The 17,232-nt window shown below is 41.0% G+C and overlaps 2 protein-coding genes across 3 annotated transcripts; one reads left to right on the forward strand and one right to left on the reverse strand.

Moving 5' to 3' along the window:
• Nucleotides 1-944: 944 nt before the first annotated feature.
• LOC111247534 (uncharacterized) lies at nucleotides 945-12,257 on the reverse strand. The gene is made up of 10 exons (XM_022798563.2): nucleotides 11,988-12,257; nucleotides 8,178-8,393; nucleotides 7,634-7,807; nucleotides 7,092-7,147; nucleotides 4,941-5,198; nucleotides 3,706-3,988; nucleotides 3,415-3,548; nucleotides 2,362-3,077; nucleotides 1,744-2,024; nucleotides 945-1,335 (listed from the first exon to the last, which is right to left on the reverse strand). The coding sequence occupies exons 1-10, from the start codon at nucleotides 12,009-12,011 to the stop codon at nucleotides 1,147-1,149; spliced, it is 2,331 nt and encodes a 776-aa protein (XP_022654298.1). The 5' UTR covers nucleotides 12,012-12,257; the 3' UTR covers nucleotides 945-1,146.
• Nucleotides 10,527-17,097, forward strand: Arl1 (ADP ribosylation factor-like 1). Of its 2 annotated transcripts, none has more exons than XM_022798574.2 (6): nucleotides 10,527-10,608; nucleotides 13,362-13,461; nucleotides 14,071-14,128; nucleotides 15,253-15,423; nucleotides 15,674-15,852; nucleotides 16,308-17,097. In XM_022798574.2, the coding sequence occupies exons 1-6, from the start codon at nucleotides 10,542-10,544 to the stop codon at nucleotides 16,339-16,341; spliced, it is 609 nt and encodes a 202-aa protein (XP_022654309.1). In that variant the 5' UTR covers nucleotides 10,527-10,541; the 3' UTR covers nucleotides 16,342-17,097. The 2 variants fall into 2 exon arrangements, with proteins under 2 accessions (XP_022654309.1, XP_022654310.1); XM_022798575.2 differs by lacking the exon at nucleotides 10,527-10,608 and adding an exon at nucleotides 12,426-12,646.
• Nucleotides 17,098-17,232: the final 135 nt, after the last annotated feature.

The raw sequence follows: 17,232 nt of genomic DNA on the forward strand, positions 1-17,232 counted from the left end.
ACATTATAAACACAGTTATACTCTGCACCATTCTGTTTGGTTATTGGATTTTCCGGTTGCTCGAAGCTATAAATTTGATCCCCGGGGATATGTAACGGAGAAGGTAAGCATACAGCAAAGTACCTGTCTAATGCGAAGAAGACGACACTTCTGAATCTTTCTAAATCAAGTTAGCTTATTTCAAACATTGCTTATTCTTTGGAGACATTTGTGAAGTTTCATGTTTATTAGTCGCCAGAGAAAAAATGGTCTATGGATATTCTATTGACTGATACGTTGTTGAAGCAATCGTCGGCCATTTTTAGTGATTCTTCAGAGCGTAATTCTCTGTAATGTACCACAAACAGTATGTATGTATATATATATCGGCGAGTCCACAGAAGTTTTCTCAGTCCTATTGAAAGTAATGCTCAGATAATTACTCCATTTTTATTTAAGTTTAAGAAAGAGAAATATAGACTTCATCTCCGAAAACGACTAATTTTTGAGAAAATGCCACTTTCGTGTTGATACATGACAATTTCATACATGCCAAAAGTTTTAGTTTAATTTTTTCAGTGGGTAATGTAAGTTTTTGACCAAAGGAACAAGTAAAATAAAAAGACATTTTACAAATGTTCAGTCTTTCCTAACCATGATCGAATTTCAATGCACCAATAAACTGTCCAATTACAGGAGGCGGTTTCGCAAATGCTGACATTACTTTTTAGATAGAATCAGCTTAGTTCTCCAACTCCAGTCCCCAATTTCCTATCTTAATAGTTTACCACTAGTTCCACAATGTGTTCTCAACAACCCTTCCCGCCTAGCTTTGCAGATCACAACATTTTTTAACATTGAAAATAAATAAAAACTATTTGCAGATAACGTATCTGATTAAAAAAACACCTTAACATTCACAAACTCACTCGGCCAAGATTAACTAAAAAATAAAAACTCGCAAATTTTCTTTGATTATTGTACAATGGTGAGACATAATGAATATTTTATTTTTTAATTGTTCCGCCGATTCATGTACTTCATGATCTTTTATCGCAGTCATCCAACCTTAGCAACAAAGAGAGTTGTTCCCTGCTGTCTTGTTCACATTCTATCAATTTATACTGGTCAGCTTCGCTGCTGCGTCGGCCATTTTGCATCGTTTTTTCAGTCACTCTCATCGGAATCGGCCCGTGCCGCCATTTGTCTGCTATCGATTTTTTCTGTCCGAGGATTAGCCAACGCTTTCTCACGATTCTTCATCGACTGCAGTGCCCTTTCCCGTAACAAACGTTCTTTCTCCTCAAAATCATCTCCTTCAGAGTCGGACTCCGAATTTTCTTCGTCGGATTCGCTCTATAATTAGAAAATTAACGGTATTATAAACCTAAAACCTGTCAATAGCATATTTTTATGAATTTTTAGCTATTTTGATCCATTCCGTCTGATTTTCTAAAGAACGAAATTTTCAAGATAAGACAATACACCTAATTGAATTGGATACTCTTAAATATGTACTAAACAATACTTTTCAAAATGTGAGTCTTAACACATTCCCGCTTACTGAAAAGGGATACGAAATCCTAGACAACACTTTCGTATTGAATGTCGTCTAGATATTGCGGAATTTTCCTGCAACCGGTTCACTTTATTAAGCTATTCTTAGGTGTTCGCAAAGCTACGATGTCAATAAATGAAAATGACAATACATTTTATTTATCTGGACGAACTTAAGATCTGATGATGAAGGAAATGTATATTAACCTGTTTCCTGGCCTTTTTCGCCTTTTTGCTACTCTTCTTTTTCTTGTCCTTCTTATGCTTGTGTTTTTTGCTCTTCTTTTTGGCTTTTTTCTCTCTACGTCTCTCCTCCTCGGGAGATTCTTCGGATTCTGATGAGCTACTCTTAGCAACCGATTGCCTCTTGACCACCGGAGACGAACTCACTGAACCCCTTTCACGAACCGGGCCTCTCACATCCCTAGGTATTGTAGGGCTGGGTGTACGGGTAGGGCTTACTCCTGGAGGGGCTAGGGGACTCGAATCTGTAATTGCAAGGTTCCAAAGTTAGCTACATAATGTTTTACTGATAATTGATTTAGTCGACTGTGCTCAAACCTGCAATTAGATATGTTACTTGTCAGCGAAATTTCATTGCTGATGGTGGTAATCGCATGAGGACGTAATTCTAATAGAACCCTTGCACAATGTTAGAGTAATACTGGCGAAAACTTCTAGAAAATCCTCAATTACCAGAAAAGGGATTGACTCACATTGCACGCACCGATGCGGTCTACCTAGTTTGCTCGTCAACAACTGATCGTTTTTTTAGCTGCATTTTAAACTGCAATATCTTACTCTTAGCATTCGTTAACGTTTTACCTCTCTCTCGGTGGTCAGCACTGCGGTGTCTTTCCAGTCTCTGGATTTGCTCCCTGCTGAATTCCCGTCGCTCTCTTTGTACTACGGGAACTCTTTCGTATAGTTCATCGTCGGGTGTGTGGGAACCTTTTCGCCTTTTTGGATCAGGCCCACCAGTTCCGTAATGCCTTGGCGAACTGCCGCTTCGTCGCTGTGGCGAGGCTACAAAATTCCGTCTGGGAGAATGAGCGAGGCGACGTGGTGAACGACTCCTTTTTCCGTCATTTGACACATGCCTCCTTGTATCTGGGGACATCCTTCTGTTCTCAATGGCCATTCTTCGACCTTCTGGAGATAGATTTCGTCTCGGTTCGGGGGATCTCCTCCGAATATTAGGCGATATCCTTCTGTCATCCGGAGACATTCGTCTCAGATTCGGAGACCTTCGTTTGAGTTCGGGTGATCTCCTAACTTCAGGAGATCGCCTTCTGCCGTCTGGTGACATTCGACGCCTATCAGCGGAAAGGCGCCTTCTTGAATCCGGTGACGCGATTCTCGCATCGGGCGACCTCCTGCGCATATCGGGGGACATGTCATCTCTAGGCGATCGGCCGCGCCTGCGAGATGGTGCTGTCCCTATTGTTCCTCTGTTCCTACCGTCAGGCGAGCGACGACGTATGGGCGACATTCTGCGTCCATCTGGAGATCTCCTTTTAGGACTGCCAGTGCCGGATAACCTACGTTTAATCAATAAGAACGATAAAAACCGCATGATCTCTATTAAGATTGAAGTTGTAATTACAGACTAACATAACATAGTAAGCATAGCTGAAAGCTGCTTGCTTTTTGTGTGCAACATGGGGACAATAAAGTAGTTCCCACGGATGAGAAAGTCATCCGCACAATGAAAACGAGACCTCTTTGCATAAGGTTCGGTTCAGCTACTATATACATGTACCTTTATTTCTGCTAGTGTAGTAATTGAATTTCTACAATCTACAACGAACATCGTGGTCACCCTTCCTTCTCAGTTGGGCAAAATACACTATCCAGAAAGGTCCAAATTTGCGCTACCTTCTTCGGGGCGACTCCCTCCTTAGTGGTGACCTCCGCCTTGGTGGAGGCGAACTGGGCGATCGCCGTTTTACAGGACTTCGGCGATCACGATCTCGTCTATCCCTTGATCGAGACCGGCTGCGTCTATCGTCCTGAAAATTGATCAGTCGCGCACGACATGCAAACTCCATTTAAACGCATCGCTCATAAACCTAGTTAACCTGGTGAAAACACAATTATTTCAATAACTAGTTTAATCGCATAGGCGGAAAAAAGCGATTTCAAAATTGATAACAAGGTAACACGCACCCGTCGTCGTTGATGGCGTTGGTGACCGTTGTTATTGTCGCGCTGTCTCGGACTGTTGCCTCGTGTCCCATGGTGATCCCGGTCACGTTCGCGATCTCGATCGCGTTCCCTCCTTTTCGGGCTCCTCCGACTATCCTGCTGTTTGTCGGACGTCCTCCTGGGTGAGCTCGAGTCGTCACGCTGTCCGCGATAGCTCCGTTTGTTCTGCACCGAATCCGCTGGCCGCTGATGAGGGCTTACCCGTTCGCTTTTCCCACCGCTACCCGGTGAATCCGACCGAGACCTGCAAAAAACGCTCATGTAACACCAATCGCAGGGGGCAGCGAAAGAACTTGTCTTCGATATCTCTCTCTCTCTATTGAGCATGGGAACATCAAACATACAGGTAGCCTACTTATTGTCGTTGTAGCGAAACATGCTAAACACGTATGCTATGATATCGTATCCCGTTATCATTGACTAGGTAACCAGTAGTTATTATAGGAGAAGTTCGACTTAAGAATGACCGCTCCCAATGATTCTATTAGCGTTATCAGTCGAAGGGCTTTTCCTCGATTTCCTTATTCGATACATGCTAAACGGAAAATAGTGGTGAAGTTGCTTTTCGACGTTTGGTGCTGTGTTAACAACTCTTCAATGCCTCCTCCTCTGGAAAGAACAGCGTGGCAACTACAGGCAAGGGTTCTACCGGGTCATCTTATGAGGTATCATACCTCGTGGGTGAATATAATTGAATGGGACGTTAATGGGGCAAAAATGCTAAATCAATGAGGAACTCAACCCGCTCCAGCCGTTGAGATCTTCGTGGTCTTCATCTGTCTCTGTGTCGTCTATTGCGTATCCTGGATTGCGTTGCTACGATCAGACAATAAAATCGTCTGTTATGCATATGCAGCTGCGAATGTTAACTAAGAATAAACCAGATCGTGCTGTAATTTGAATGTTCATGTTTTGAAAGGGCGTGCGAGAACTATTATGTAGAGTTTTTAAAAAACATCCGTTTACGGCAACAGACAAAACCTAAACAAAGTCTAATTTAATCCATAACATGCACGTACAGATGTTACAAGAGGTCGGCGGGTTTAAAGGCCTGCGGCATTGATAGATTTCTTCCACTTCCTTCTAATCTACAGAAATTAACGATCGACGCTTAATTTTTCGGACTATTCTTCAACTAATCACTGTACCCTTCGATACCAACGCGCAGAGAACATATTACAACTTCAAAAACTCACCTTCTGCGTGAATCTTTGCTCTGGGGGTCTCGATTCGAGTCCCCCGCCTGCTGTTGCTGCGGACTGTGATGCCGATGGTGGCGCTCACGGTCGCGGTCACGACTTCGGTCGCGACTTGGACTTGACGTGTCGCGGTTCGTCGCGGAATTGTTACGCGGGGGCGAACGCGAATGGGTACGAGCCCACGAGCGGCTGCGACTCCGGCTGCGACTCCGGCTTCGCTTGCCGGCGCTGGCACCCGTCGAAGACTTCGCCAACCTGTAGGTGTGTGTGTACAATGGTGCAAGTGGAAGATGGGTGGTGGGGTTCGTGGTGGTGGTGGTGGATGAGGCGGCTGCTGCTGCTGCATGTTGTTGCTGCTGCTGCTGCTGCTCAAGACTTCGCACAGCCCCACAACTCACACCACAACTCACGTCACGCAAATGCCCCTTCGGCCACTGCCAATAAACGAATCGCCTTTTTAGACCCAACAAGACTATTTAACTAAGACTACCAGCAGGCGAGACAGTTCGAGCTGGCCATGGTTGCCACATACTTCGTGTGTCATTTGACAGAGGACATGGCCTGCTGTGGCCCCCTCTGACGCAGACACACACACTCACACTCACTCACACTCGGTTCGTGGTTTCCCGATCGACACAGACAACCCCCACCTGTCTCCAGCATTACCTTCAAAGCAGCTGCTTTTTGTTACCAGCTGAAGTAAACGAAGTATGGCATGATACGCGGTATATCACAGACCAAAGATAATTAGATGTTGACTTTGCGGCTTATATAACCATCGTGATATAATCATGCTATTAACACTCTGTTTCACAGATCGGATTGTAAGGGTCATCTATGGAAAGAGTTATGCGTTTCCGTTAGTAAATCACACTGCTCCGACTTAGATCAGGGTAATAACAGTTCGCTTTAGCGACCGTCGCCATCAATGTGTAATTAGCGTGTACTGTTTTTTGTTGATAAAATATACACATTGTTTGCATACACATATATGTTCATTATACACATATGTATAACAATGCATGGTCCATTAAAAAGAAGATTAAAAGATTAAACAATTTTAAAAGAAGGTTCTATCGATTAACTTAGTACACTAGCCGTGCTATTATACCGCATTCTAATGCGAGAAACGCATGTCCAAACGTGAAATAAAAAGGCGTTTTTTTCAAAAACATAGTCCCGCCGATTCCTATAGTATTCCTGTTCACAACCTACAATCTGGTATACTGAGGTTCTTAAACTGACTGTTCTTCCAAACACAATCATATGTTAAAAGAGTTAAAAAAATTTCTTAAAGTGTATTTGGCATAAAGGTCTAGCTTGCCGCAAGGTGTAGCAAATCACGGGCCTCATAACATGATCTATATGGCGCTCGAATACTAGTAACAACTAAATTCGGTGAGGACGAAAACTCTGGAAGATAGCCAGGCACCTAGCACTACGTTGCGATTCGAAACTGATGGTGCGACTATTGTAATTGAGCTTATGTATAGCATGCTAATGGCTGCCAAAGAGTTACAAAGTACCCAAATTTACTGTCTAAGCAGTTTTAGAAAACTGTAGTTCAAGGAGGTTTCTTAACCTCGGTTCTCTTTCGATATTCCCATGCTGTTAACCGCCCTTTATAGCGTGCTATGTGGGTCCGAGCTCCACCCAGTGTAGCAGAATGATGAAAATTCAGAACATCCGAAAGCTATAATTAGAATTTATCAGTAAAGCCTTCGGAAGTCAAGGAAAGGTTAATACGCTTGTTGTACAGAATGGGTCAGTTAAGCCAGCAAGTCAAGCATTGAGTTATTTTCAATTATATCGGATCAATGCACTACCGGGCACATAAAACGCCATTAGCCGGAACATACCGTCCAATGTTCAGCAATTGCATAGGCCTCAAACGAAGCTTCGACCCGCCTTGCGAATAGAATTTTTCCAGTCTCCTAGACAATTTTACGACCGCATGCTACTATTTATCTCGACTGTAATCAGGCAATCACTTCAATTCGGCATTAGCAACTTATGCAGTACCATTATGCTGGTGAATCGATAAGGCGGAGTTGTGATGGTAGTAGAGGTTGCAGTAGTCATAAATGTTGTAGCAGTAGTGGTAGTAGTTAGGTGTTAATAAATACCTAGAGAAAAGGATACACTTACGCTTGGTTGGACAGTTTCCCTTCGGCGAGCCCTCTCTCTCTTTCGCGTTCCTCGGCCTGAGGTTTAAATTCGATTTTATTAGATTATCGCACCAGTGCCCCTGACATTGGCCTAACAAATATTCGATGCTCCGAATCAAACAGCAACGAGAAACGGGCCGATAACTGGTCAGATCGTTACAACGGAGGACTCTCTCGTACGGCTTCGCTCATGAATAATAATCACCGATAAAACCCTGCGTTCTATTTGTAAACTGAGTAACAATAAGAGAAAGCTGCCGCGAAACTATCGTAAATATTTTGGCGAATAAAACACGTTAAGTTTACAGAAATGTATTGTGTTTTCCTCCATACGATGGATAATGGCTAGGTGGACTTCTACAGCTAAACCTATTTGCCCTAGTTTTAAAAAATGATATAAGAACCAAGCACAATTCGGAGATTCTCAGCTGCAGCGAGCAGATCTGCCCACCCGCTTCGAGTGGTCTCCACGAATCCTGAGTCCTCTGAATTCTCCATCTCATTGTCTCCTGATCAACTAACCGCAAGTTTGATGCGAATCTCCTCTTTCTTCTTATCCAACAAGTCCGGGTGAACCCCGCCCTTACTGGCTTGCGCGGCCGCGAGCCTACTCCAAAGTTCGCCCATGAATTCTCGTGCGTTCTTGCCGTGCAGGAAGCCCGTCATGTTGATCTGCATGATTTTCGGGTCTGGGTACTACCAAACATTTTTATAACGTTAAAATACTTTTTCCCTCATACTGTTTTGTGAATTTACAGTTGATCGTATAAAAAAGGTGAACATATAATTCAATTATTTATTTGATCATGCAAATGCTACTCATTTAAAACCGGACCCCTCTTCACAGGAAAAATCATAAAAAAAACCCGGAGCAATTTTGTGTATAAAATACAAACAAAAAGCTTGATAAATACTCGTGCTTATTTTAATAGCCATATTATATCAACCGTAAACATTGCACCAGATATGCTTGGCTTTACTTTTCTTAGTCCTTTTAGAATGCTCTAGCGTGGACGTTTGCCTGCACAAAGACTTACGGTTGCCGGCTGACCATTATCCAACTCACTCTGTTTGCCTCAAGCTGATTGAAGACGAACTCGATTACGACCTCGTCCTCGATGCCAAGAAGCTGGGTGATCTTTTCGGAGATCCAAGGTTTTAAAGAATCAAGTTGTACCCGGTTCATGTCGACCTTCGTCGCCAACGCTTCATGGAACTTCAGAGACTTCAACAGCTTCTTCTGCTTATCAGCGAAGCGATTATCCTGCTCAGCGCTCGTTCCCTATAAAATACAAACGTTTGAAGTTTTATTCCTTTCAGAAATTAGATTTGACAACAATATTATTCAAAAAAATCTTTAGATCTGATACGTTCTCTAAAAAAAAAATTTCTTCTCAAGTGAAGGAAACGACAGTGGTCATTCGATGATTAACTTGGCTACGAGAGATTTCACGTAACAATAAATTACAGCGCCTCAAAGCGCTCAGCTTCCAAGTATAAATTTAATCAGGTATGAAGAAAATCGAATTCAAATATTTGACTATTTTTTCACGCTTGAATAGCTAATAGACAATCTTTAGTTAATCCTGTAGCGAGATCAGACGGTGTGATTTATTGTGGGGAAGTCTGTGCAAGAAGACACGCCTGTACTTCGAGTCAACCTAATTCAGCCCATACCTACGTAGTATTGGGTGGAGTTAAAGGAAACACTTTTTTGCCCGATCAAAATTCATCTGGGCCGAAAGAAAGTTCTTACCCCGCCGCAGTGCTCGGTAATAAAGTTCCTGTAAACACAATCCTTCTTCCTTCATTAAAACAGCGCCCAGGACCATTGCTTTAGCGCTCAGCCGATTGGTTTTCAAATTCTTCTATTTACATGCTTGTGCCTACTGCTTTAATTCGAGCATTTAGTTTTTGACGCTACAACGTGTGCGTTATGACGGAGCGTCTAATCAACCCATTCGAGATCGCGCTAAAAGTATTTGTGTAGACGCAGCTTAAAAGTGAATACAGTTTGGTATATTTAGATAATTCGGATAATTCGGAATTAAGCTTCACTCGGTCACCTTTCTAATAATATTCAAAGATTCATATATATATATATAGGTTAACAGGGTAACGTCTCGATACCAGGGAGTAGGTAAAACTGTTTAAAACATTTTGCGTCATATAGGTAATATAAGTTTTGTTGAGTTTATAGGACTAATTCAAAGGATTTACTAGAGAGATAGTACGAGGAGGCAACGAGGATGGCATGATATCTATGACAACTTTTCCCGCATCCGAAGCAGTTACATATACCGGCTTGTTTACCTATTTTTTTGCAGAATCTACGGTGGAAGCCATGCACAATAAAGCCAATTCGTTCCCTTTTTCTTGGCTATTCATCATCACACCCGAAGCAAAGAAACCTCCTTCGATCTGCGTAAATTTTTAATCCTAGTTTCTATAATTGGTCTTGAAATTTTTCTTCGCTAGATGGTTGGAGCGGCAATCAAGGTTTTCGATAGCATTGGCTAGCCGATTATGAGATACTCGAGGCAATTTTGAATCACCAGGTGTAGTCCCTATGCGCTTTTGAGAAGCGATGTTTTACCATGATTCGATTGCTCGAGATTCTCCATTGTAAGATCTTTCCAAGTGACGCATATATCGTACGTTGAAGTCAATCTTGAAGAACTGCCTCGGAGACAGACAAGCCGACAGTAGTCGCGAGGAGCAAGGAATGAGGCGATTTGATTGCCCATGTAGCCAAAACTACCCTCTATCATTTTTCAATGACGTGTGCAGTGAAACTTCTGCTGGTTGCGGAGAAGAGCGATCCCAACTATCGAAACCAGTTTGCAAAAGCGACCTGGTGAGGCACAAGAATCAATGACCGCTGTTTCTTCTTTTCATCACCTTTGTCGTATTCAGGTTCACGGTTAATCTCAAATCTGTAAGTGCCGCGTGGCGACGGGCTAGAGCTTACTGTACTTGGAGCCTGTTCGACATGTATATCACGAAGTCATATGCATACAGGATGACTTTGACTGATATCCTCGGTTTTCGGAATTGATCAGGGAGGTCCCTAAGCAAGATGGAAATACAAAAGGAGTGTGCTTAGGTTGTCTCCCTAAGGCAAACCAGTTGTGTATGAGAAACGAATGTTCGGTCGATGTTTCCACAAATCAATTGGTATGTCTCGAATCAGAGTTGCTTCACTGGGCACATGTACTGCTACTTTGCACTCAAGCACTAAGGAAAAAGCGCAGTTTCTAGATAAGGTAACACTAGCACATGAGTTTTTAGAGCATTGATGACCGCAGGTTAGGTTTCTAATGCGCATTCTATGGGCATTGCCATGGTGACCCGTAGCAGGCGGCTATCGCTTGCTTAGATCTCATCGTTGGGAAATGATTACCATGTCATGTGACTAGCATGTCGCTTGATGGATGTGTTGGCAAAGCCCCAGGTAAGTCAAGCAAGAGCCACCTCGGTTGAACTTTCTAAAAAAGGTAAGTCTTTTATTCTACACCCAAATGTTTATTTATTTCGATAACTTTATCATACAGTAAAAATTATTTATAGCAGAAAATAAGCCGGCATAAACACTCCAGAGTAAAACATATCTGGAGTGCAAAAGAATGTTCGTATCCGATGGCTGTGCTGCTTTGTACATGAAAATAGGATCAGATGAACAACGTACGAACTACTCGACCAGCGTGGTCACAGCTGCAGGACGCTGTGTGGTATGACGACCTATATTTGAAGGCCTGCTGCCTTTAAACGCAGCTTAGAATTTGGATTATAAATGCGGTATTTGGATCTAATCAACGTTTTATTTTGTTGTTGGTCGAAAATTATCATAAGTATTTAGACAGAAAAAAAAAGCGAAGCGTGATGCGAGAATATAGATAAATATTTTAGTATTAATTTTCCATTTATTTAAAATTTATTCAACCTCACATATGAGTGCTTCTGTTAATGACTGAAAATGAACGTTGCAGATGTTGCTATGTACGATTTTTTTATACGTGAATCAATATACTACAATTTCTCTAAGCAGGTATAGCTCATACCGGAGGCTCTTTGATGTAATTGTAACCTTTATACGCTATAAATTATCGTCGAGGTTTTGATATTTACATCCAAACGTAAAATATTCCGATACACGCGTATGTAAACAAATTCTGATGTTTCCCAACACCGACAGCTTTAACCTGGATGTTTGATGACCTAGGTTGATTAAACAAGTTCTCCTGAACAGATCGAAGTTCAAGTCCGTTGCTTACACTCATTCCGCTATGATATGCTTATGAATTATGTAAACAAATATGACTGCAGCCATCACAGGAAGCTCTAAGTGTCAAAATGGTTTTTCCCAAAATTCAAGCAATAAAAGGCTATAAACTCCAATTCATCAAAATTTATCGGCTTTAAAGATCAACACGCTCCCATGTTATACCAAGTTTGCGATAATACAAAAAGGTAGGTTTTTTGTTTATTTTTTTTGCTAAACGTTTTTTCTAATGGCCGCAATTCTGGCCCAAGGCCTCGCTTGCGCCCATCAAACAAAGCGAACGCAAGCGAAAACCTCTTCGTGTGCTAAAACTAATTGTGATTAAAGTTTATTCCTTCGCACAATCCATGTGCAAGACCCAAATTCCGTTAATCTATTTTGCATCTACAACAATCAGGCACTGAGAAAGCAGCTCACAGAATATGCTAAAACGATTTCTGGGGTGTCTGTTTGTGTTGATGCCATACTGGGTGGACACCCATGTTGTTCGTTGTACGCACAACATCGGGGATGCCGTGTATATAGTATCAGCATAGTGTGATAACTGCCGCCGTGCGTGAGCGGAAATTTATCCGACGAATAGTTCGTACATACCCTGAAAAAACCGGCGTCCGTCATCGCGACGTTGGGAATGCCGCCCTGGCGGCTTGCACACTTCACTTAGGCAATATGGGTTATCGCTTAACACGCACAAAAACCAGACACCGTAACAGAGGCAACGAGCCCGATCGCACGCACAATCGGCGAGAATGATCAGAAGTTACACCCGGGGAGAGCTGCCCGGGATGGTCTGCAGTGGACGCTTATCCATCCAAAACGGTCACAATATTCGATATACAATGATGGTAATTTTGTCTATCATAAGCAGTAAAGTCTATACGCATTGGGTTATGTCCCATGCGAAAACCTTTGCAGGTTATCTAGCATCCGATGTGTAATCCAGCACTTGAAAGAGGTCCTGATTCTCAAAAAAACTGAGTCGACGAAAGTATTCCGCTAGCGACATTCGCCCGCTAAACAGTAACCACCAACGGGCGGTGTCGCTGGATACCAGCGTGTTCTGTCATCAATCTGCCTGTGGCGTTCGCAAAATAAGATTTGACTTTTTTTTTAAAAAGTGTTTTTAGGCTAGTCGTTGTGTTCGGCCGTGGCCTAGATAGTGAGCCAGTGAACGGCGGGTGTTAGTGTCTTTTCGGGGCGTGGTTGACATTTACACGAGAGAGGAGTATTTCTACATATTCGTAACAGTATGGGTACGTTCCGCATAGGTTCTGCTATAATCAGCACTGGAAGACGACCACTATCTAACAGGGTCTACTGGGACCACCCCCCATCAGCAGAAGTACCATTAATTCCATAGAGTAGCAGTATGGTTAATGCTCGAATTTTTCCGGCTCTTATTACCGGTGCTACCATTCACAGTACCACTAATGCAACACTAGTGTACCACTACCACATTAAATGGATATTGTAGATGTCGTTACGGAAGAGCTCCATAAGCCGAAGGGTTTTATTACTGCTCGTAACACCCTGCTAGAGTACTGTGTGTATGTCATCTTCTAGCCGGCTGCAACCGGCTTTTAACGCATGAAACATCTCATTCCCCGCATGTCTGTCAACGTTGGATGATCTAACTAGATAACCGGAATTTTTTGAGTATGTGATGTGATGAGTACCATTCCTGTAGGCAAAATCATCATAATAAATCAGCTCGTTATTGTAAAATTAAATAGAACAGAAACGCAAGAAATATATCAAGCGAAAATAATAAGCCGGAATAATAATATTATTTTTACAACAACAGTAACTACAATAACAGTAGCAACAACAGCAACAATTAAAACAGCAGCAGCAACAGCAACAACAATAAATCGGGGGGAGCAAAAGGTGGTAGGATAGTAATAAAAAAAAGGCCAAACTTAGCCATATGACCACCTGTTCAAATTGCTGATACGGTATTGTTTCCAGGCGGGGTAATCAGCTATTTTAGGAGCCTGCTGGGCAGCAGAGAACTTCGAATTCTGATCCTCGGACTCGATGGTGCAGGAAAAACAACTATACTATACAGGTAGAGCAATAGGATATTTATTGACGTACGTCTATAAATATATATTTTTCCTTTAATGTTTCTTATTGAGTAATTTAAAAGTGGAAAAAGCAATGAAAGTGTTTATGGACAATAAATATGTCTGACCAAATTAAGGAGCGTTATTTTATCTATGTTGGTTGGCTTAGGTTAATTACCAGATGCTTATCTAAATGTGAAAGTGGCAGTAATTTCAACTGCGCTTGAAGTTGTATGTGCTACACACCTCATTTAAGAACGTCCGCTTGATACTTCAACCAGGAGTGAGTGACGTGTTAGAATCTAGCCAGGACTACGCTGGCGATGTGTGATTAGTAGTAAGGAGGGTAAAAGTGCTAACGTATTTAAATACTTCTTAGGGTACACGTAATTGAACGCATCTTTTAATTTAGGCTTTGTTTGAAAGACAAAAGTTTATGCCTATACATCAGAAAAAGAATGCTAGAGAAATTAGACGAGGTATGCTCTTTTGTTTTGAAAAATATTTCGCCTGTTTCAGAAATTTAAATTCTGAGGAGAATAACGAGCAGCACCTACGTTGGTGTATACTTTTCCTTAAAGCTACAATCCACCTTGTCTTTGTGGTTGCAGATTACAGGTTGGAGAGGTTGTGACGACGATCCCCACGATTGGGTTCAACGTTGAACAGGTAAATTTCAAGAAAAGGAATGTTATACTATAATATATACAATTTGCATTTCACAATTGTTACTTTTTATAAACTAGTGCAAACTGTCGAATTATACTGAACTAATGACTACACAAATTGTTTCAAAACTCGAGCTCAATTTTTAAGGCGGTGATCAAAGCCAGTAAATAAAACATATTTTCAATGAAATTACACAATATCGAGTGTTTCTTTCAGGTAAAAATAGAAAATCCTGAAAAAGACGTGACATGTATAATTTTGCGAAAATTATGACGTGCCAAGAATATTGCCTTGGTAGAAAAAGAAAACACGTGCCGGTAAAGGGTAAATAGTTATACCTTTCTGAACTCATTTGGTTAAAGTACCTATTAGCAAAAAGTCAAACAAAAAATTAATATTCGTTACACTTGTATTATATATGTAAAAACGAAATTAAACATGGGCGCAGAACTAAGACAATGTGCATAAGACTAATGCTTCACTTTTTGTTTAGTACCATGCAAACGCCTATAGAACTGGCGAAATACTGCAACAGTCATATGAAGCTATCTGATTCGGCACATTTCGATATTTCGATATCGACGTGCAGAATTCAACAAGAGAGTTACAGCCTAAAAAGGCAAACCATTGATTATTCACTGCAATCATCCGAAATAACAAGTTATGTAAATATAAGTGAAGAATCTCTTCAACAAAGTTCCTTTTTTGTCGTTTTTGTTAATGGGAGCCTCTTTCACTTGAGATTGTCTTCATCGATTAGAAATAAAAAATGTAAAAAATGTTACAATATTACCCCCACAAGTGGAGTTTTTTTTTCGGTATTCTGGTAGCCCGATTAATGCATAGATATCGGTGTCCAATGGCGACATTAGAAAAAGTGCTTAAATTATTACCCTGAAGGTATGGCCTCAAGTTTTTAGAAATACTCTATAACATGTTTTTTTTCAGATCGCTATGAATGCTAATTGTCAAGTTGTGACATTCCTTCATATAACACATTATGCGACGGATAGTAGTAACTACACGAAAATAAGTTATTAGCTGGAATGAAATTATCAAGTGATCGTTATTAATTGTATTTTCTATCTATTTTATTTGTTTGTAATTAAATGTTGCTGTCCTAGGTAACGTACAAGAATTTGAAGTTCCAAGTATGGGATCTTGGGGGTCAGACGTCAATCCGTCCGTACTGGCGTTGCTACTTCAGTAACACCGACGCGATCATTTACGTGGTCGACAGTGCAGACCGAGATAGAATCGGCATATCCAAAGAAGAGCTCGTCAGTATGCTTGAGGTTAGCTATTCGATGGGGTGATTTTTGTCGCTCATCATTTTTTTTTATCATTATTATAGCCATCGGCATAGTACACACGAGCTTTGCAGTGGGATACCAAGTCGCCGATTATAGGACGGTATCCATTTAAATATACGAAACTTCATGCGATTTTAGAACGGATGAATAGATAAGAGTGCTTCCATCGATATAACAGTAAACGGTAGCGACTAACCAATTGCTGTGTTGTTTACTTGGTTTATCTCAACAGGAAGAGGAATTAAAAAAAGCAATCCTTGTTGTTCTTGCTAATAAGCAAGATATGGCTGGAGCAATGAGTGTCTCGGAAATGCACGCTGCTTTAGGTTTGGACGCGTTGAAAGATCGTACGTTCCAGATCTTCAAGACGAGTGCGCTCAAAGGCGATGGTCTTGATGAAGCTATGGAATGGTTAGTATCTATGAGCAAGTTCAAATGATGTTCACATTGCCATGTAATAGAATGCGCTCTAACAATTCCACTATTCAAAAGTTCAGTTAGGTCCAGCTTATTGTCAGAAGCTCTTTAGATGGCTTAGTTGACCTAAAGAGTTTCTACTGATGTTTTCTAAAGAGTGATTAACTTTGCCTATTCATCATGGTGAATGTTTACTTCATAAATCTACTACATTAAAGCTTTGTGATAGTTATAAGCTAACACTAAAATCGCTAAAGTTCTAAAAATGTGATATCATTTTCTGACTGAAATCGTCCCTCCAAATAACGTGTTATAATAAATCGTGTCACACGTACTTTTTTTAATTATTTCTGTAGATAAACAACTGACAGTTGAGAAATGCATTTTGTATCTAAGATATAGCATAATATAATATTAATGGCAGTTTTTAATCATGTTATTATTCTCAGGCTATCCAACGCATTAACAAACGGTGGAAAGTGATCCCGCGTACCGCAAACATACGAGGTCAACCAGCGATCAGAAGTGTCTCAGCGCAATGAAACTTTTGCAATCAAACGCAAATCTAAGGTTTGCGTGCGACAGTACAGCTTAAAGAGGTTCTATATTTGCCTTTACATTTTGGGGTATTAACATGTCTCTCTGATCGTAGCGTACGAAAGTAGGTACACGACAGGATGCCTAGTTCGTAGTAATACAGTATGAAAAATAAGCCGGTGTAGACATTGACAATTTGAATGCCTTATGTGATGATCGTGGTGGATGACGATGAAAATGTAGAGTGACTGGAACAAAAAATGCTGATGTGTGCAACTACAATAAATAAACGCCGAAATGCTATCTATAAAGTATAATTAGTGGGCCTGTGAGAGAAAAATGAAGCAAGTGGACAAAAGAAAGAAATGAAAGATATATATATATATAAACCCTTTCAAAATAGAAAGTGTCGCTCTGCTAACAGGAGGGTGCTACGTAAAGGATTTTGCCTTGTAGCGGCAGCTGCTAACTGTATACTGAGACATAAAGAGTTTCTGCTAACTACAGCCCTCAGTAGTACGAAGTCGTGACGTTTGGGTATGAGGATCGACCTTGACGAGAACGGAGAAAGGTGACTTTTACGGTTCTCTGACTGACAGGGAACAACAATATGTTGTGATGGCATGACGCATTGCATTATATTTCTTTATCTAGACGCGCGGATGAATACTGTTATTAAAATATTATTAAATTACTAGATTATTATATTGTCATTATTGCTATAAGTATACTTATTATAAATACTATAATTATTTTTAATTAAGCTTTCTGCAAAGCAAAGAAGATGTAATGAATGTGTGTTGTATATACGATCATGAAAACTAAAGCAGATCGAAA

The sequence above is a fragment of the Varroa destructor genome, unplaced genomic scaffold (genome assembly GCF_002443255.2).
Source record: "Varroa destructor unplaced genomic scaffold, Vdes_3.0 BEIS01000003.1, whole genome shotgun sequence".
NCBI lineage: Eukaryota > Metazoa > Arthropoda > Arachnida > Mesostigmata > Varroidae > Varroa > Varroa destructor.

Coding starts and splice junctions, on each gene's coding strand:
- Arl1 (XM_022798574.2), top strand. CDS start 10,542: ATGGATGTGTTGGCAAAGCCCCAGGTAAGTCAAGCAAGAGCCACCTCG. Junction 10,609..13,361: donor GGTTGAACTTTCTAAAAAAG/GTAAGTCTTTTA, acceptor TATTGTTTCCAG/GCGGGGTAATCAGCTATTTT. Junction 15,424..15,673: donor AGCTCGTCAGTATGCTTGAG/GTTAGCTATTCG, acceptor TTATCTCAACAG/GAAGAGGAATTAAAAAAAGC.
- LOC111247534 (XM_022798563.2), bottom strand. CDS start 12,011: ATGACGGACGCCGGTTTTTTCAGG. Junction 7,148..7,633: donor AGATTCGCATCAAACTTGCG/GTTAGTTGATCA, acceptor TTTAAACCTCAG/GCCGAGGAACGCGAAAGAGA. Junction 3,078..3,414: donor AGGGAGTCGCCCCGAAGAAG/GTAGCGCAAATT, acceptor GATTAAACGTAG/GTTATCCGGCACTGGCAGTC.